Genomic DNA, 21,412 nt, shown 5'->3' on the forward strand with positions numbered 1-21,412 from the left:
GTCTTCTGTCACTTGTGAAAATGCTCAGCGAGTCAGCTCATCTACCTACGGGGACATTTCTGACAAAACAGTACTTGGAGAAAACCTCCATCACTATGTTAGTCACATTTTAAAATCTTCAATACACATGATTGACTTTCAGTGTTTCTCCACAGTCTCACCACCCAAGGACTTAAAAGTAGTGGAGGTCAACCCAGAGACGGTGGACCTGACCTGGGAGAATGAGATGCGTGTGACCGAGTACCTGATCACCTACATGCCCACAGCAGCAGGAGGTCTGGAGCTAGAAATGCAGGTGCCTGGGGACCAGAAGATGGCCACTGTTCGGGAGCTTGAACCTGGTGTGGAGTACCTGATCAGCGTCTACGCTGTTCTCAGCAACAAGAGGAGTGTTCCCGTCAGTGCTAGGGTTGCAACACGTATGTGATTCCTCTCTGTGGAAATGTACAAAATGCAATACAAAAAATACAGATGAAATGTATTTAGATTTATTTTTGCTCCATTTCTCCCAGATCTGCCTGAGCCTGAAGGACTCAAGTTCAAGTCAGTGCGGGAGACGTCAGTGGAGGTACAGTGGGACCCCCTGGACATTCCCTTCGATGGCTGGAACCTCATCTTCAGAAATACAGTGAGTCCTGCTTCCCATTATGTTAATAGGGCTTCTGTATTCCAGGAGGTGGTTGAACTCTAGAGCCTACCACATCATTATCCATATTTTCCTCGGGTAGAAACCATATATGAATCACTCCAGACTCCCGTCTTCAAATTCAGTAATTCCCTAATGTGCGTACAAGAGGATCAGAGTGAATATCCAGTGGAAAGTGGTTTAGCCAAGCCAGAATGCAAAAACACAGCAGTCAAAGCTGTTAGCATGTCCTGACAGCTTCAATGACCCCATACAGCACATAGCAAATGTTACTTTGTTTACTGCTTTATTTTCCTTTCTGAGTGTTCATAGAAACCTTTCCAAACAGTGCCACTGAGATCTACTCAAAGCCACACTATTAAACTGAGTACCCTGTCAACTCTTAAGTCCAAACGCCACCCAGAGCGCCATTATGTTTGATTTGGATGTTTCTTTCCCCCACTGCTCACATTATGCCAGGACTAGTCTTTGAAGTGGTTGATGACTGCTGTGTTTTGGTGCTGGCAGAAAGAGGAGGATGGTGAGATTCTTAACTCCCTTGGCCGTCCAGAGACCACCTTTGAGCAGTCGGGCCTGGGGCCCGGCCAGGAGTACGAGGTCAAACTGGAGGTGGTGAAGAACAAGAAGCGTGGACCGCCTGCCTCCAAGAACGTCTTCACAAGTAAGTGTACGCATTCACGCTGCTAACTGGCTTATCAATCTTTTGTTTTAGACTTATTGGAATGGTTTTATTCCAGAAGGGTGAGCGTATAGTCTGTTTGCACTCGTTTCTCTGACTTAACCCTTTACTGTATGTCTTTTTTTTTTTTTACTTTTCCTCAAACCATTTCACCCTCGCTTCTGGAAAATTGGGGTCTTCTGATAAATGTATCTGATAATGTGTCAAAAAAAAAGATCACTGCACCACCTCAGCCCAGATTTCTTTTGTTGTGGCAACATGTGGATTGAATACCAAGAAGAATTTGATAATGAGGTGAAAACCAGTCATTTTTCTTTATTATCTGGATTCTGATTCTGTGTGGAACCACAGGAAGCTGGAGACTTTGGGTCATGAAACAAAAATGGGCATCACAGCTCTTCTTTCACTCTGCCTTTGCATGAGAAATAAGTTGTTAGTATTTCGTGGCTCTTTTAATGATGTCACCTTGTTGCATTCTGCAAGGGTTTATTGGGACCTGACTGGAGAACTATTACCACTGCTTGAAAAGTGCAATAATTAATGTTTGTTTTGTTTTTTTTGTGGGGGCTGTTTGTGCTATCATAAGTGATGAATATTAAGCATTCTTGGTTTAAGATATGGATGCTGCGTTCACATTTTTTTGGTGATGACACCGATACTGATCAGCTATGAGTGAGATACCGATCATTTTTGGCATGCATTGTAGATTTCGTACATTATATCAGTCTCATGTTTTGTTTTGGTGGCCTGTCAGGAACTGGCAGACACCAGATTATTAACCACAGGTGATTATTTTAAGGTGATTGGTGACTAGAGGCATTAATTCTGCTCTACCAATCACGTATTTTCAATAAAAATCGGCCGATAATGATCAGTGGAAGATCAATCGGGGCATCCCTAGTTTAAAAACATCTAGTCTGAACAAGACAGTGTGGTTTCTGTGAGTTGGCTGTGGCGTACGGGTGAGCAATCTGGCCAAAAGATCATAAGACACTTTTTGGGTAGAATCTTAATCCTGTATCTGAATTGTGAGTATCTCCACAGATTTAGTTGAATTCATGTGATTCACTTGATTAATACATGATTAGTACGCATATATTTGCCTGCACACAAGGCTGCCACTTCACCTCAAGGCTAAAGGCCCAACTCCCAAATGTCTGCATACTCTTTCTGCTCTGATTTTATTCTGAAAGCCTCATATCATTCCACCACTTTGATGCTTCTTTCAGAAGTCTTCTGTTTACAAATTGTGTCACAACCAGTTACACTTTGTTCATATGGAGTATTGGTCTGGACAATGCTGCTATTTATTTATGAGGTGTTATACCTAAATATTTTAATTTGAAAGTTCAGTCGCTCTCATGGCTCGTCCTGCTTTGTCACAGTCCGTCCCACAGATGGACTGTAACACCACGTCTTGGACTGCAGAACGAGGACTGCTGTCTCCAGCTACAGTTAGTGGGCTAGCTGTTAAACCATTAACAATGGGCTGGTTAGCAGCGACTCAACTTCTTAAATTAAACATGTAAATATTGATTGATTGATTGACTTTATCGTCCGCCTCAGTGGAAATTTGTCTTTGGCTTCTTCTAAAGAAAGTACAATAAAAAAAATAAAAAAAATACATGCAATCCATATAACAAAACACACCATTAAAAACATACAACATGTAAAACACACAATAGTGCAAATGGGTGCTTAGCAGCAGATAGGGTAAATAAATAAATACCAGAGAGCAAATCTTATAAAATAACAAAACAAGTAAGTAAGTGTTCCCTCGTGCAGTCATTTTGTGTTCAGTGCCTGTATGGCGTAGGGAATAAAAGAACCGACAGCCAGATGGAAGCAGTTCAAACTCGGAGTGTAGTGGGTGTGAGGTACTGTATCTGCAACTATGTGTTTAGCCTTCCTTTTAATGACGCGATCTGTATGATTCATCTAAAAAGTATCATAGGCCAAAGTAAGACTGTCCACGATTTAAGATCCAAGGATCGCCCACCCCTACTCTGGAGTAGAGAAACCTATAGAACTGCCTCAAGCTCACAATCATCACTATCAATGGAAAAAAGACCTACAAGACTTCATTAGATTCCTTTCACCCCTTCAGACCATATAATGTCCCTGTATCTATTTTACAAGTATTATTAGATCACAAAGAAATTAGGCAAGGTCATCATTTTACATTTTAATACATGACCATCATTTAGAATGGTATTGTTCTAGTAGGCCACAATATTGCCTTGACACAACAAATGGAAATCTTATTATATTTTGATATGTAGTGTTAAATTGTCAAATTCTTACCCCTACTAAGAGATGAGGGATGAACAGCACAGTTATGAGCACATAACACTGTGAATAAATGGTATATCCTTTACTGCTGGTCAGACCTACATACATCAGCAGTAGCTTATCATTCTGGATAAATTCTTTGCTCTTTATGACCCTGGAAAATACTTGACCCTCAGAAAAGTATCCATACAATGGAGGGATAAATCCCTGGCTGATGGATTCTAGAAAAGCTAAATTAAATATTAAAGCTGCAACGTATATCAAATAAATGTAGTCTTGACCTCTTGCTATTAATCCTTAAAAACACATTCTCCAGACAATAAGCCAAAACTCTCTTTTCAGCGTTCTGGGCCAGAGCTGCAGATTGAGAAAGTGGATTTTCCAGAAATAGAGGTTATTGTGGAATAAAGTGTCACTTACAGCTGTCAAAGTTAAGTGCAAAAACAGGTTGTCACCTTCATACCTTGTGTAGTTCATTGAATTCTATATCTGGCTTATCCATCTTGCAGCTCCCAGCAGAGCATTGTAAACAGGCTGACATGTCAACCCTGACTGATTAGCTCATTAGATTTCATTGTATTGTTGTGATTTAGTGGCGGTAGTAAAAAGAGATATGGATTTCCAGCTCTATTGGCAAGTTATGAGATATCTCCATAGCTCCATCAGGCAATAAAGCCCAATGGCTTGTAACACTCTCGGGAACTTGGGGCTGGGGATCAATATAAAGAGAGAAAACAGGGTTGAATGTGTGATTTCACCTGCCAGATCAAGCTATTTTTAGGTGACTGTACTGGGGGGGGGGGGGTTTAGCACATTCTGCTCCAACTCCTGCTGAAGTTGTTAAATGTGTATTTTCTTTAAAAAAAAAAAAAAAAAAAAGGGGGGGGGGGGCGCCAGGCTGAAACTGAAACCTTCACTCAAACCGTGCTCCTACCCTTGGGAGCTTTCTGTTTCAACAAAGCAGTATCAACAGTGGTCGCCATACATTCAGCATTAAGTTTAATACAGTAAATGGCGGCTTCCTTCCAGCAGTGGGTCAGGCCACTTCTCTGCTTATTTATGGTGTGAAAGTGGTGGATGCATGGAAACTCCATTAGAGGTCTGTCATTACTTTTTTTTTTTTTTTTTTTCATAAACCCAGCAGTAAGAGCCTGTTACTTAATAACTATGTGTAGAGCACATGAAGTCGTCTTTTTCTCATTTCTTCAGTGACTTCTATAGTTAAACCAGTGACAAGGAAATGTAGTGATAATGTCCATTGTGTAGCTTTATGTATTGTGATGTTTGAATCCTTTGTTCTTATGAGTAGCAGATATTGTTCTGGACTCTAACGAAAATGCACCCCATACTCTAAATCCCCATTATATTAATGAAATAACCCTGGGGGGTGACATTCTTGTGAGAAAAGTCCGATTGCAAAGAAAATCCTTTGCATGACTGGATTGCTGCCACCAGAAAAAAATAAATGTTGTCCAGGTTCAAATTCAAGCCATGATTTCTCATTTTAACAAAATCCTTTTAATGTAATCTCAATATGAGCAATATGTGGATACATGGATTCTTTGTACTCTACATACACTGAAACATTAAACCACAGTTTGTCACTTTTATGGATTAAACAAACAAGATGTGACATGTTAATCAGCCTCAGAGATGCTGGTAGCTGTACCTTCATAATAAACAGACATCTATCTCTACTTTCTTTGGTCACAAGTAGTGTAAGACAGTTTGAATTCAGTAATTACACTACAGTTGCTAATCCCAGTAACGCTCCATTAGGAGGACTATTTAGAGTTCAGCTTGTTTGACAAAGGGTTGATCTCAGTTCAGGGTTGAACTGAGGTTGGGGTGCAGGGTAGGCGGTGTCAACTACCAAAAGAGGAGAAATGTTATTCCAGGTTTGATAGAGTGCTGTGTCCTTGGTTGGCTCATTTAGCAAACGGTTGCCACATCATTGGCCAGGTCATAGTTTTATGCTTCAATTACACAGAATGAACAAGGCTGTCGACAGGGTACTGTTTCCCTGTAGGCGCCCAGTATTTATACTATGCATAAAACACTAAGCTATAATATGTTACTTTTCCACATTAAAATGTCAAAAAGCCCCAATCCCAAATGTGTCCAGAAATTTTCAGGCCTAGACTAACTGGGAGAAGCTGACTGCAACGATGGCAATGGTATTGAAAACTTACAACTCCCATGATCCCACACTACTTCACGTCACCAAATGTCATTTTTTTGTTATTGTTTCGATAGAGAGACCCCTAGTAGCAGAAAATTATGTACAATTACATCCCTTGTTCCCCATAGTCATGTTAGCTTCTACAGTACATTTAAATACAAGTAGGAACTGGTCAGTATTTTTTGGTTCTTTGGTTCATACAACAAAATTACACTGTAAATCGTGGCCTGTATTATAAAGTCCTAGCATATGTTGATTTTGTGTAATAGCGAGAAGGTTTTGTGTCATGAAAAGATAAAGTGAGATGTTGAAATGCAAAAAGTTTCATATAAAAATGGAATGATTTAGCATGCTATGATAACAAGGAAAAAATAGTATATTATTGTTATTATTATTATTATAATGTTAATTTTCTTGCAATTTTTATATAAAATGAACAGGAAGTTATTAAAAACATGAAACTAAATTTTCACATCTTTTGACAATAAAATGAGCATTCTTTTCTTTATTTATTTTTTGTTTATGGCAGGAGCAACAAGCTGGTGAAAAAAAACATATTTGGCAGAAAAATAGAGCAGTTTCTCTTTGGCTAAAACCTTGTAAGACAAGAAAAAATCAAAGAGGATGAATATTTTTTATAGCTATGGTTAATGCACACATTCATTGGTGCACACAAATATATACACCCACGTGTCAGCACTATTTGGATTATGAGGCTCAGACTCATCTGTGATGCTCTCTGTCGCTCTCTTAATGTCTTCCATTACACCACCTTGCAGAGCGTACTGTGGGATTTGCATGCTGAAGGGCTAATTGTGTGACGCTGCTCCGCTCCGCTCCACTCCTCTCTCTCCTTCCCCTCCAACCCATCCCACAATGTGTGGGAGGCACCAGTCAGTCAAGCAGTCAGGCTCAGAGGGTCACCGGCCTCCCAGGAGAATGGTATTGTGACATCTGAACGTCACATTCGCAGCCTTCTCAGATGACAAATCTGTGTTAATCTCAAACATAGATTCTTCATTTTATCAGCCCGGCACAGAGGCTTGACTTTCCTGAAGTTGCTTGCGTGTGACAAATCAATTTCAGCACCGGTGAAAAGGCGCCCTTCATGGGCACTGGGATTTGATCTATAAATAGTTTGAATAACCTCATAAATGCGAGAGGGCTGTCACATTTGTCAGTACCTACATTGCTGAAATGACTGTATTCATACATATAACGCCCAGGCAACCCTCCACACTCAACCTGTGCTTCCATCCTTCATGGTGTATGGTCAGGGTCACGATTCATTTCAATCAAAGGGTAAAAAAAAGAAAAATCTGCATTTTCTGAAAAAAATACATATGATTGCTACATCTGCTGCTGTCGTTTATGGCGACTCATGCATAAAAAGGGATTTTATAGTGGTCAAAGCAATGGACATGAACTTATAAGAAAAAATATAGGTATATAAATGTTAGTCAGTTAACTAAATAAATTAATAACTGCCCACATGGTGGCACGATTGCAATGATTTTTGACTATGTGATATGCATTTCACCATGGGCCAGTTGTCTGTCAAGTTTAATTTCACTGGCCTTTAAAATCTTTGAGATATTAGTAATTTTATCCGCTCCTCGTTAAAATAATGATCACTCATCAATTATGAAAGATATCAACAAATGCAAATTGAGAGACAAACACAAAGTTTGACAGTATCATTAAATCTAATGAACACTCAGTAGTTGAACACGAGCTTAAAACAACTTCTCAACTAGCAGTTGTATTACAGATATTCTCACTTATTTTAAATCATTCCTCAAATTATCTCTCTGCTGTTTCTGTGTTAATGAGAACATTCTTCTTACACACCATGTGATGTACCCAGTAGCTTCCCGTCCATTATCAATACTGGATATACTGCTTATCTTTATAGGGTTGCAGGAGGCTGGAGCCAATCCCAGCTGACATTGGGCGAGGGCGGGGTACACCCTGGACAGGTCGCCAGTCAATCACAGGGCGGACATACAGAGACAAACAACCAGTCACACTCACACTCACACCTATGGGCATTTAAGACTCGCCAAGTCACCTAATGTGCATTTGGATTGCGGGAGGAGAGAACCCACACAGGCACAGGGAGAACATGCAGACTGCACACAGGAAGGCCCCAGGCAAGGGGTTCGAATCCAGAACCTTCCCACTGTGATTAGTGCTAAACACTTCTTAAAGTACAACAGTGGCTACTCACTAGGAAACTGTGAAAGTTTCCCAAATGTGACTATACAGACAACTGTGGATGCGCTGGGGCCAATCACAGACAAACCTGTGCTTGATGCAGTACCATGCTTGACCACATGTTTGTGATGCAATATGTTTTCAGTTGTTGTTGCCGTTTAACTGAGCTACAAAACACTGGCTTGTCCAAATCGAGCTAAGTTTACCTTTGTTTGCCCCAGAGACAGCAGTCAACAATTCAAAGCAGCGCATGACAAAGTCTAGCTCATCGTCGTTTTCATTTTCAACGGCAGTGTAGCCGACAGCGTATGATGCTCGTCAAAACACATATCTGTTGTTTTCTATGTAAAGTCCTACACCAGTGTACAGGACGCTGAAGAGTGGTGCAGGAATGGTCTTGACTGGGATGGCCAGCTCAGGAACAGACTCGGGGGGGAAAAGACTTGGTGTCGGACAACTCAGGTACAGACAGGATGTAAGCTGGCATGGCCAACTGAGGAAATGGTGGGACGTTGATTGGGAAACAAACGAAAATTATGTTTAAATAGTCTTTGAAAAAAAGATTAGGTTCAAACATAAATAATTACTTGTATAGGTGCTCGTTGGGTGCATATTTTCGAGATGTGCCCTAAGGTTGCGAGTGCTGGAATGGTTGGCCAGGCTCACTGTAGCTTACGTAGCTTGACCACAATTTTGCCATCTACACACAAAATCCATGTTATTGTTGAATTACTTGCTCGTTTCAGCTTGACCTACATTTAATTTTCAAGTCATGGGGAAGACAACTGTGGTCGTGTTGCTTTTTTTTCTCAATCTAATATGAATTTTCACAATTGAATGTCTGGATTTTCTTACAATTCAATTATATAATCGAATCTCGAATGATCGCTGACAGCCCCACTGTGGAGCCGGGCAGCCTGGTTGATTGATGTCTCCGTGACTCAAGTTTCGTTCTATGGTCTCCCACCCCCAAGTTATCTGAGGGAAATTGCCAGATGAGTCCCAAAGAAAGGAGTCTGGTCAAGGTCTTCTGGGTCAGGATCAGACATGTCAGTCAGTTTGGGAACAGGAGCAGACAGTGGACTAGTTAGTTTGGGACGGGAAGGCTGCAGGCTCACGAACTTGAGCCGCATTGCCTGGAGAGCAGACTGAAGGCTGGCATGCCGATGGCCAGCAGGCTGGAGGCTAGCCGACTGGGAGGCTGGCTGGGAAACAGGCTGGAGGCTGGTGGGCCTGGGGCTTGCCGGCTGGGTAACTGGATGATGGCTAGCAGGCTGAAAGAATTGGAGTCTGGGGAATCAGAGGTGTTTATAAGGTCCTTAAGCCACTCAGGCGAGGGGTCCCTCAGCCATGGCTTTGAGGATGCTTCCTTGCATGCCAATTTCATCTCTCCCTACCAGCGTCTTTTCTCTTCCATTCACCAAACCAGATGTTTCTGCTCAGACCATCATTTGGTCAATTCATACTGTCACTGCACAGGCAGAGAGAACCCAAACTCAGACACATGGAAGGCTGCGGCAGAGAAGATACTTTGATAATGAAAATAAACAGGCTTACAGGCAGATGGATAAACGAACTGGTAGGTAGTTGACAGGCATAGGCAGGAACAAACAACTAAGAACACAAGCAGATTAACAAAGAAGACAGTCAGGAAATGACTCAGAAAACTAAAAAGACAAACTGACAAAGAGTGAGAGGAATACAGGAACAGGGTAATTGGGAACAAGTGAAACTAATCAGGCAGGACAGGCAATAAAACAGACAAGACACACAGAGGAGCAGGAAGTAAAACAGTTGTGGACGCAAAAGAGGGGTGATTTAGAATAAAAGAGGAAATAATAACAGTCCGGGCAGTACGTCACACTGAGGGGCAGATCATGACAAGTTATTAAAGTTACAATTATACAAAACGTGCTTCATCACCAGATATGCAAATGATGATGGGTCACCGTTTTCAACCGCTCGAATTTGCAGCAATGAGAGTTCTTAGTTGCTCAATTTTCCAGTTGGAGGAATGACATTGTATTTATTGAGGCACAAATATAACACCATTGACAGGAAGGTCTGCACAGAACAATAATGATATACTGTAACGAACAATGAAATGTGTTAATTGATTTGTGTTTTAATACTTTCCAATGCAGCTTTAGTTTTGTGAAACACAGTGTGTGAAAATCAGCAGATGAAAATCATTCATTGTCATTTTCAGAACAATAGTCATGTTTATTTAGAATTTGACATCGCACAATAAGTGCACTGGTCTAACAGGGCTTCAACAGCTGCTCCTCTTAAAGGTCCCCTCCAATGAAAATCAAGTTTTTTTCCTTGTTAACATCCATATGATGTTTTTTTATATAATACAAAACATACAGTATCATGAGTGAAATAATCATCAACACCATGACTGAGTGTTTTCCACCTTGAACTGCAGTGAACCAATGACAGCCAGGGTTTCATACGACACAAACCTAAGGAACCAATCCTGTCAACTTGTGGGGACAGGGGGCGGGGCTAAATAAACCTGAAACCTTGTCAGTACAGAGAGAGAGAGTTAGCATTAGCACAACTACTAACACTGCTAACTACATTAAAAGTTCTGATCCGTCTGGTAGTCTCTGATTCCACAACAGACTCCTCCTCTGAGTCTGGGTCTGACTGAGGCTCAAAGACATGGCTCACATTGTTTCACCTGTCAACACAGCACAAGAAGCTGTGGTGGGCGGGACATGAGCCAGATTTCTCAGTGAGGAAGTAAGCATAGATGTGCTTACAGTCCAAGTTTTAGTTTTTTTTTTTTTCACTTTTTATGTGGAAAAAACATTTTAAACACAATTTTTTCATCGTTTAAAAAATGTCTGGAGAGGAACTTTAATACCTATGGCCATATGTGTATGCAGATAGAATGAATTTAATCTATTAAGAGTCCTTTAACAACCTTTACTATGTTACCCCTTATCCCTCTAGTGATTGATGCCCCCAGCCAGGTGGACGTGCGTGACGTGACGGACACCACAGCACTGGTGACATGGTTCCAGCCGGTGGCCGCGGTGGATGGAATAAGCGTCTCCTACGGGCCCAGCTCCGACCCCGCTGACCGCAACGTTGTGGAGCTGTCCTCCACTGACACCCAGTACCACCTGGGAGGCCTCACCCCTGACACCCAGTACGAGGTGTCCCTGACAGCTCGGACAGGAGAGAGGACCAGTATTCCTGTTTATGAGTTTTTCCTCACAGGTGAGACTAGTAACAATTTGCTGTGCTTTATTATAGTCTAATGACTTCTACGACCATAAATACTTTACTTATGGCTATATGTTTACTAGGGATTATATCCTGTTGCATGTATTTATCCTAATATTTAAGATTTATCTTCATTTCTAGGTTAATATTTAAGATTTATGCATATTTGTCATTAAAACACAAATGAAACCATGACAGTTATGTTAAAGTATTAATAAATGTGTTTAAAATAGCCATGTTTATGCAATATAAACCTGGGCCCGTATCCAAAAAGGCATTTTATCTTACCACTGAGAGTAGTCCTAAGTCCACTAAACGTTTCAAAGTAAAGGTTTTCTTTTTTCTAAGTCCTATTCACAAAGCTGCTGAGACCAACTTTTACTAAGGAAAAGTGAAAACCCGTGAGCTAAGGGTGCGACTCCGTTGCTACGGTTGGCGTGAAATTTTCATGGACAAGCTTGCTTACAAGAACCACAGTGATTGGTTGATGAAAGACCGGTGTGTGCCAGTGAAAACGCATGTGCAACATCCCGCAGTAATAATAAAAAAACGCATTGAGAAATAAACAAATAATAAAAGCTTACATTCAGTTCACTCAATGGAAAAAATATAAATAAATAAATAATACATAATAAAATAAAAACCTCACCTGTCATCAACATGACTAAAGCTAACTGGCAGCCTATTAGCCACCTGTGTGAGAAGCCATGTCTCACATGGATATCCACTGTCCCCCGCCAAGTGACATCCAGCTGGAATACGATCCTGTCAAACAGCTGCCTCAGGTCACTCTCCATTAAGATCCATGACTCGACACTGTACAACAATGTCTACAACTGTACAGGCAGCAATGGACCAATAGCATCCTTCACAACAATCATTATTCCCTTGTGACTGTGGTTGTATCTTTTAAGCAATTCACCATCGTTTAAGGTTTCCAAAACATAACTTCTGTGATTGGGAGCTACTCTTAGCCTCAAGATGCTTTGTGACTTCAGACCCTGGTCATTGTTATGTAAAACATGCATATGGATCACATTAAGTTTATTAGTACAGATAAATAAAGCTTAAATATTTGTCTAAATATTTTTTTAGTGTATAAAATAATGATAATCCCCTGATATCAATGGGATTGGATTATAAAAGGAACTACTTAAATTTGGACCTGGACTAGAAGTACAGTTAAATGTAGGTTAGTGTAAAGTCACACCTATTTAAAGTCCATTTCTGTGTGTCAGACCTGGACGCCCCCAGAGACCTGCAGACAGTGGAACTGACAGACGAAAGCATCACTCTTGAGTGGAAGAACAGTCAAGCTGAGGTGGACAACTATCGCATCAAGTATGGACCTCTGTCTGGAGGTGAGCATGGAGAGCTGCTCTTCCCCCCAGGACCCAAGGACACCACCCAGGCTAAGATCACAGGTACTACCCCGCAAAGCCACACACACACACACACACACACACAAAAATCCACCCAGGTTGACATTACCACTAGCTATGTGCAGGGTACAGACACAGAGATATTGTTATGCAACATTTTGCATAACATCCTTGACTCAAGGTTTCAAGAGCTTTCATTCCCCTCTCAGGTTCTTCATCAGTGCCTCAGTTGTCATGGATATACAGAGGGGTCTGACTTTCGAAACCCACTGTATACATGCCTCTATTAACAGTTAATCAATAATTTGCTAATGCTAATTTACACACCATTAATAAGCAATTAAAAACTTCCAGGTTGTGAAAAATCTCTTTGGCTGGTAGTTATCATCCCCATGAAGACACGTCTTTGCCCCTTACCCAGTTTCTCACTGTCTTACATGTGATCCATCAACCAGTTGTTAATAAATGGTCCAGATGATCTTCCAGAAACGACGTGGTCTTACAGTCAATTGGAGGAGACTAAGTTACATTCTGGATATGGGTAAACAGCAGCCAAAAGAATTTTTCAAAACATCAACCAAAAGTTGCTCTTATTAACAGCTTATAATCATAATTAATCTATATAGGATGAGTAAGTAATTTTTTAAAGCGTTAATAAAGCCATATGTTACAATTTATAAAGCGTTAATGTCTTATTAGGAGATGGAAGGACTTTTTACAACCTGGCAAAGTTTAACTGCGGTAACTACGTTTTTAAAAGGAAGGAGTAAAAATATTATGTGGTAATAATGATGATTATATGGTAAAACTATTAAACTGAATTACATCTGTTGGCTACCAGCCGTATATGCGTTGTTATTTCCCAGTGAGAATTGCACAGAAAGCAACCAATTAATTCCAGTCAGGCACTTTGCAGTCTGTGCATACAAGAGATAATTACAAATATACACTCAGTTGGCAGTTTATTAGGTACATCTAGCTAAAACTAATGCAGTCTAATCCTGCATTAAATCTTCCTTTAAAATGTTCAGTTTTTATTAGAATTAGTGTAGAGAGTTGTTGATTCACCTGTATGATAATTATGGAGGATGTAGTGTGCAGAGCTGTTATTTAGCTTACCGCCATTGCTATAAATGGGACGAAATAGGTGGCAGGTGTCTTTACATAGCAATATTAAGCAACATAAATCAAACAGCTGCCACTTCATATAGAATCAACAGCAGAATAAGCAGCAGAAAATGCATCCCAAACCAGACAAAACACTATGTTGCTAGGCAACACAGTAGTTGTTGATGCTGTACAGTGAGTTGCAGCAATCAGCCATTTGCCGCACACACCTGTCTGAAGGTCACTCTTAGTCTCATGCAGCACAAAGTCCTCCACAGTCTGCTCTACATCATACTTCTCTGCTCGCTCATTCTCTGTGCAAAAATATCGTCAGTCCACTCAGCCTCTGTCTCACTGCTCCTCCAAGTTTTTAGACACTGAGCTGATGAGCTGCAGTAACAACATCCATCATCAGAAACAGCAGACAGGTGCTGCACCCCTCACTGACTCTGGCCAGGTGGTGCATCAAATCAGCAGAACAGGCTCTTTTCATTTGTTGCGTTCTCACGTGATTCATCGTAATTTCGTCATGTGACTTTGGCTTTTACTCTGAAGCAATTTCCACTTCAAAGGTTGCGAAGTAAAATTGTTGTACTTAAAAGTGAAATTACGGGTTTTTAAAAATACTCCAAAAAGTACAAGTACACAAAAAATGACTTTGTTTCAGTAGATGTAACTGGTTACTTCCACCCCTGCTTATCACTACTAATCCATTACTCTCTTTACTATGAATGGGACCTTACAGACTCATAATTGTCATGTCATCAATCAGAAATAAATACTGGTACCACTTTATGATAAGACTACCCTTGTAAAGGATTTATAAATGGTTTATAGTTAGGTTATTGATTAAGTTGTTAACACATTATAAATCATAAATAATTATAAAGGAATTTAACAGTTTTCATACAGTGATGCAGGCTCACTATTTAGCAAGATCAAGTTAATGCTTACTACTCATTAATCTTACTAATGACTTTCTGCCACTTATAACTGGTAAAATGAGCCTTAAATAAAGTGTAAAACATCATTGTTGCATCATTTATTAACGAGTTACTATAAGGCTTCTTTTAGCAGTTATAAATAACAGTAACTGATTAGTAAATGCTGGATGATGGAGAAAACAAAGAAAGCTAAGTAACTAACGAGAAATGAGGTTTAACAGTGCAGAGAAATGTGGCAAGCAACAGGTCACTTTTATCTAATGTGTTGTAACAGCTTATAAATGTTAACAAGCCAATTAATGAACTAGTTATGAACCATTCATACATCCTTTATAAGGGGAGTCTGATTGTAAAGTGGCGCCAGATTACTCACCCAGAATATTTGTCATATTGGCATCCTGTTTGTGATACCAGATCGTTGCAGAAGTCACTTACAGTGGGATGAGGTCTGTTCTGTTCATTCATCAAATAGGAAATTATTCAGACAACCACTTGGAGAGAGAGAATGAGGGAATGTTGAAGTTATAGGGAGAAGAAAAAAGCAAGGTTCCAGAAGCAGCGAAAAAGAGTAAAAAACATATTAATGTCAGTAGTATTTGTTTATTAAGTGTTACCAAAATATCGTATCTTATTATCGAAGACTTTTCATTAGAAGAGCAAAAGTTGTTATGATAAATGTGATGCTGGTGAGTTTCTGAGTTCAAAGAATCAGGGATTTTGCAGTAACTGAGAGTTTAATTAATTTATGGCCCTACACCCACTCACCATGTCGCCATGCAATTAGACCGAGACCAGTATTGATCGCTGCTACAGTATAAAACTGCCAAAATGCAAAATGGATGGCTGATCCACTGCATACTTTACAAACTCCAGAGTCTGCTTCAAGTTCAAAAGATAAAGTTTGATGTGTTTATTTTTCTAATTCTTTGGGCGAGTGTTTGTGTTGCTCCGTGTTAAATGGTCACTGTTATATTCAGCTTGCTCATTCCCAAAATGGGTTGCCTTTGTTTTGTGTACTGAAATGTTTGCCCATTGACAAAACAGGCACTTTATTAGAATACCACCCAGGGGGGTTTGGCATTCAGACTTTAAATGGAATAACACCACAGATTGTTTCACTGTGAGATCTTGCTCAAACAAGAAAAGTAGACGCTTTTCCATCTATCTGCTCCACTGACATTATAAAGCCATGCTTTAAGGCGGATGTGGTTTTTTTTCTGTTCTGTTTGTTTCCACACTTTGTGCTGCTGCACGGCAGGATTAGACACCATGAGAAACAACAAAAAAAAAAGCTTCTAAAAACGGGTTAACAGTGTCTTTGTCCGGCCCAATTCTTTGTCCTTGGGAGGCCCATCCCATGGAAATAAAGCACTGTGTCCATTCAGCCGATGTCCCCCTCCGCTCCACACACACCTCAGCACTTCTTTCACCCAGTTATTATCTGTAATTGCCTTCACGCTCGTGATTTTATTGATAATGAGTTTCCTGAGCATTAGGTGTAATTTCATGCTGCAAGACTCTGCGTGTGATGACCTCTGTGGGAGTTAATAAAGGAATTAGAGGCGATCAGGCCGAGAGAGGGCTTAATTGTAGGGACCAAAGGGCCACCAGAGTCTGGCGTATCATAGCAAGTAGTGTTTCTGCTCTGCGACAAGGGCCCTATAGATCCATCAATGCAAATACAACACTGATGTTCCACGGTGAGCGCAGACTTACCATGAAATGCAATTAGGCTGCAATCTATTATGCAATCAAGCCGCATGAGAGCGTTTTTGTGTTTGCCATAGGCACTGGAACCATTAGCTCAAACAGCTGGCCACTTGACTGCAGAGCTTCCCCATCATTCATTTAGTGACACCTCAGTGGATTTGTAGAAACAAAACATGATTCTGTATCACAGTGTTTTTATTTGGTGGTGTTATGCAGGCCTGAGACCTGGCACAGAGTACGGGATGGGTGTCACGGCGGTGAAAGATGAGCGGGAGAGTCTGCCCACGACCACCAATGCAGTTACTGGTAAGATGGTTTCACGTACTCAGTGTTCATATGTACGTTAATAGGCACACATACGTATATCCACATACATACAGTATATGCACCTTATGTAGTTAGAAACATACATGTGTATACACTTACACATGTTCTGCTTTCCATAGACCTAAGATCTCAAACTTCCAGCTCACAGTCACAAAAATTTCATGTATTGAATTTATTAAAAAATGTGGCCTGCGAAAAAATTGAATTTGTTAATTATTATTTTTATTATTATTATTATTATTATTATTATTAATAATATTATTATTTTCTTTATTTTTTATTGTGTTTCACAAATCTTTAGACTGATAATGTAATGCAAAGTAGAAAAATTTTTGGCTGGACCGCAACAGTGGGACCAGGCCTATAATCTGGAATGTGACTGACTGACTGATCGACTGACTGATGATATTTCCAACACTGGTCAGCCGAGAACCGAGCTGCAGTCCACCGAGCTGCTCTGGTTTCCCGGGTGCTGGGGAACTGCAGGGAAGAGGAGGAGCGCTTCCAGTACACTGAGCCTCACCTCTATTACAGCAAATAAACTACATTTATTACATGTATCATTATTACTAACGAAGGCAGAGGAATAACTAAACATAAGACACACTGAGCGGAGAGAGCAGGAGAGAGGGAGGGAGAAAGAGAAGTCATCAGTATCAAGGCTTCGTACTAACCGCTATGACAGACTCTACATATCAAACAGAGGGAGTTAGACATAAAGACCTGCCTCTAATAAAAGTCTGTTATGTTCTGGAGTTGAAGTAAATAAAGACTAAACTATTGTGGATCCAGACGGAGACTGTTAGCTGTGTGAGAGACTAAATAAGAAATATCTGTATGTGCCATTTGGGCTTAGTTCTTGCTGTGGAGGCCGGATTCCAGTCCGGCCTTTGGCCCTTTCCTGCGGGTTAGGGTGTCCCATATTGATTCAAATCCACCGAGTACCGAGAAAACAAGTACTAGAATTTTATCGGGAGGCGGAGGCATCCCACATTGATTCAATACGGGAAGCAGCATATTATTTTCAAATACGGGATGATACTGTATTGTATGGGACAGGTGGCAACCCTATTCACCTGTTTGTAGAGCCACAAAATCAGGCCGCCACCGCCTCCCGCAGGCAGAAAATCCAGCACGTTTGAATTCTTCTTCTTTGGCAATTTCGGGTGGCTCTGCCTGAGGCACAGATTATGATACAGCGCCACTACTTTGCCGAAATTTGATGCAAGCGGCCGCCTCGCAATTCTCTATGCAGGAAAAAACCCTGCAGTTATAAAATCAGGATTTGACCATAGGCGGTCCAGACATATATACTACTATAGACCTAGTCTTGTTTTTTCACATTTAACAAGCTGCATCCAAACTGTGCAACATAACTCTGCTCTCTCATTGTTACCTCCGCCAAGAATATTATTTCTTTGCAAACTGTTTTTCCAATACTTTGGTAATGCATGTATGGAACATAAAGTATGGTCCTGCTTTCTTTGACTGTGCAGCCACTGTGGCTTTTTCTGCTCCATCTTATCTGTCCAGTTGCTCTGCTCTTTATTTGAAATAAATGTTTGCTAGAGGAGAAGAAGTTTCATAACAATGTTATTGATTGGATTAATATTGTATAATTCTATGTGAATTGGCGCTCAAGAATAACAAAAGATAAATTCATATAAAAAAGTCTCAGATGATGGCCTCGAGGTTTGCCTTAGACAAGAATCCATTCACCACTTTTCCTCTACCCCTCTAATTAGCCCTGGATGCTCCGAAGGACCTGACCGTCGCAGAGGTGACGGAGACCAGTATTGTGCTGGAGTGGAAGCGCCCCCTGGCCAAACTGGACTCCTACAGGCTGGTCTATGTCTCAGCTGACGGCCACAGGTCTGAGGAAGTGGTCTCAGGCAGTTCTGAGTCGTACACCCTGAGGAGCCTGACGCCCGGCATGCTGTACACCGTCAGCATCGCTGCTGAGAGGGGCCGCAGGACCAGCGCACCGGCTACAATCTCAGCACCCACAGGTCAGTGCTGCCAAAAAATACACTTCCTATGTTCAGACAGAAAGTTTCTGATTAAGCTGGTGGCGTCTTGTTTGACATTACAGAGGTCTGTGAGGAAACAGAGGAATTCCACTCATTTCTGCATGATAATACTGACACTTCAGATACCTTGCTCTATATTATTACCCACATAAGATTTCTGTCGGAGGCTATTTCTGTACAATTGATTCATTTGAACTACAAAAACCTCAAGTAGTAGCCATGGAGATAGTCGTGGCTTTCCAGAAACACCGTCCTGAATATTCTAACTCTAAGACTTTGTCTCAGACGGTTTTCAGTGCAGCAACTTTCTATTAAAGAAATAGTCCTTATGAGCTAGTGTGTTCTGTGGATTAACCACAGTAACAAGGGATGCAGTTAAATTTTTTTTAAAGCTGCACTGATGTCTTTACGTGAGTCACATTTCTACATACAACCAGAGAGGAAGTAAAATTTTGCCTTTGACTGTATTAGTAGCCACACTGAGACTTGGCATGTGTGAGATTGAGTATGTGTAAAATGTGTCTGAGACAGAGGCTCCTCTGAATGTAGCTCTCTGTTTCCATGAACTTTCTAGCTGGTGGCGCAGTGTTAGAGAATAAGAGAAGTTCTCATTAACCATAGGTTCACTTTTTTTTGTCCTTTTAGTGCCGCAGCCAAACTGAGGCAATGAATTGAATTCATTGTTAGCCTCTCAATGTAAGAGACTCTGTCTCTACCCCCCTCCGTCAAGGTCCATTTATAGCATGTGGGATTATTTTTCTTTTTTCCCAGTTTTTTTTTAACCAAAACAAGAAAAGACAAATGAGGTGACTGTGGTATATTTTTCGTGCTGCGGTCAGGGTGCCTCCAAGCCAAACATTTCACAAGTAAATCTTCCCGTTATGCAACGAGTGCCCATTAAATGCATGGCTACGGGCAAAAATCGATATTGCATGAGGGAAAAGTTGGTGAGTTTCGGAATAACTGTCTTTTGTTGCATTTTTATGGACTGCAGGCTGCCAAGAAAAACAGAATACAGACTTCTGTGTGTGTGTGTGTCTCTGTGTGTGTGTGTGTCTGTGTGTGTGTGTGTGTGTGTGTGTGTGTGTGTGTGTGTGTGTCTCTGTGTGTGTGTGTGTCTCTATGTGTGTTTGTGGATGTGGGTGGGTGAGTGTGCACGTGCATGTGTCTACTCTTTATGTCTACTTGTCTGTGCGCTCATGTGTGGCACGTATGATTGAGAGACTGATAGAGATTGAGTGAAGCTTTGGGTGTTGGTGTGTGTATGTGTGAGTGTATGTGTGTGTGTGTGTGTATGTGTGTGTGTGTGTGGGAGGCTGGGAGTTTGTATGGACGTGTGTGCACGCTGCAAAATGTTCATTCATGTGATAATTGTTGGCGTAAGCCCTGCTCCCCTCTGGTTTTGTGCGATTTGACCACGATGAACTGTGGGTCTGTCAGATAAAAGGCCACATGCTGGGACTCCTGTTAAAACATTGTCTCGGGGAAAATCAGCAGCCCCTCTAATCCACAGCCTGGCCGATCTGCAGCCTTTATCATCCCCAGACATGTAGCACAAACACAGATCACACTCTCCTACACGACGGATTGAAGGAAAGAGGAGGGGTGGACGAGGTGAGATGAGGTTTGGAGGTTGGGGATTCAATGATTCTGACAATCGTCGAAACAATTGCAAGAATTAGATTCTGGGAGTGACCTGCTGAATCAATACCAAGCCGAAATGTGCTCCTAAAAATCAAGAATCCTTAATACCTAATAATAATAAAAGATGTAGAAACAAGCCAATATAATAAACACCAGGGAAATCAGTAAACAAAAGACAGGATTATCATAATTTAAACTAATCAGTTAACTGGAAGAGAATCACAGACTGAAAGAACAATGATAACAAATGTAGAAATTATAATGACTTCAGCAGTAGTCCCACATTCAATGCCTGTATTTGTACAAATGAACTGAACAAACATGTTTGACTGCCATTGTACAATACATTATTAAAACACAGAGGAGTCTTGAACTGATATGAGCTGCAGTGTCAGTAGTTCGACTTGTCTTACTTCACATGATGACGTGCATGAGCAGCTGATTCTCAGCAGGGGAAATCAGAAAGGCAAGATCATTGTCCTGCATGCACCGACATGATCTGTGCTGCAGTCTCCGGTCTCATTCTGAAGACTGATGCATTTTTAATGTAGTAGTATTATACCAGTGTGTGTGTGTATCAAATGACAGATATCAGAATGACAAAGTGATATCTCAGGAGTCCATTTGATTTCGCCACGACACACATCTCCAACTGCATGTGACAACAAGGAGTGAAACTGAGCTTAAAGAACTGCTTTAGAACTGCACCACTGACTTTATTACAAACAGTGGTATTCAGAGATATCTGTCTCTGAGATCTCTGTTTTTACTTCACTACAAGGGAGAAGAATTGAATTTTGTGGGAGGTTTTTACACCATTAGAAAAGGAGATTTCCAGAAACAGTGACCCTGTGAAAGTACTTCCTTCAAAAGAAATACAGTCCCTGAGAAAACTTTTGACAGCATGTTTCTGAAAAGCGAGGTTGCTGTTGTAAACACCACAACTGAAGTTCCATTCACATCCATTGTAGTGGCGTGGAAGCTTAAATCTCAGAGGTGAACGTTGCTAAAC

General features: G+C 40.9%; 1 protein-coding gene across 3 annotated transcripts in view; it reads left to right on the forward strand.

Moving 5' to 3' along the window:
• The window catches only part of LOC130169851 (tenascin-like), a 57,821-nt gene that overhangs the window by 18,312 nt on the left and 18,097 nt on the right, over positions 1-21,412 (forward strand). For all 3 annotated transcript variants that reach the window (XM_056376877.1, XM_056376878.1, XM_056376880.1), the window contains exons 4-10: positions 156-419; positions 513-628; positions 1,154-1,307; positions 10,981-11,250; positions 12,495-12,680; positions 16,616-16,705; positions 18,472-18,735. In XM_056376877.1, the coding sequence (XP_056232852.1) occupies positions 156-419; positions 513-628; positions 1,154-1,307; positions 10,981-11,250; positions 12,495-12,680; positions 16,616-16,705; positions 18,472-18,735 (1,344 nt within the window). The remainder of the gene's footprint in view (positions 1-155; positions 420-512; positions 629-1,153; positions 1,308-10,980; positions 11,251-12,494; positions 12,681-16,615; positions 16,706-18,471; positions 18,736-21,412) is intronic.

The sequence above is a fragment of the Seriola aureovittata genome, chromosome 5, assembly GCF_021018895.1.
Source record: "Seriola aureovittata isolate HTS-2021-v1 ecotype China chromosome 5, ASM2101889v1, whole genome shotgun sequence".
NCBI classification, from domain to species: domain Eukaryota; kingdom Metazoa; phylum Chordata; class Actinopteri; order Carangiformes; family Carangidae; genus Seriola; species Seriola aureovittata.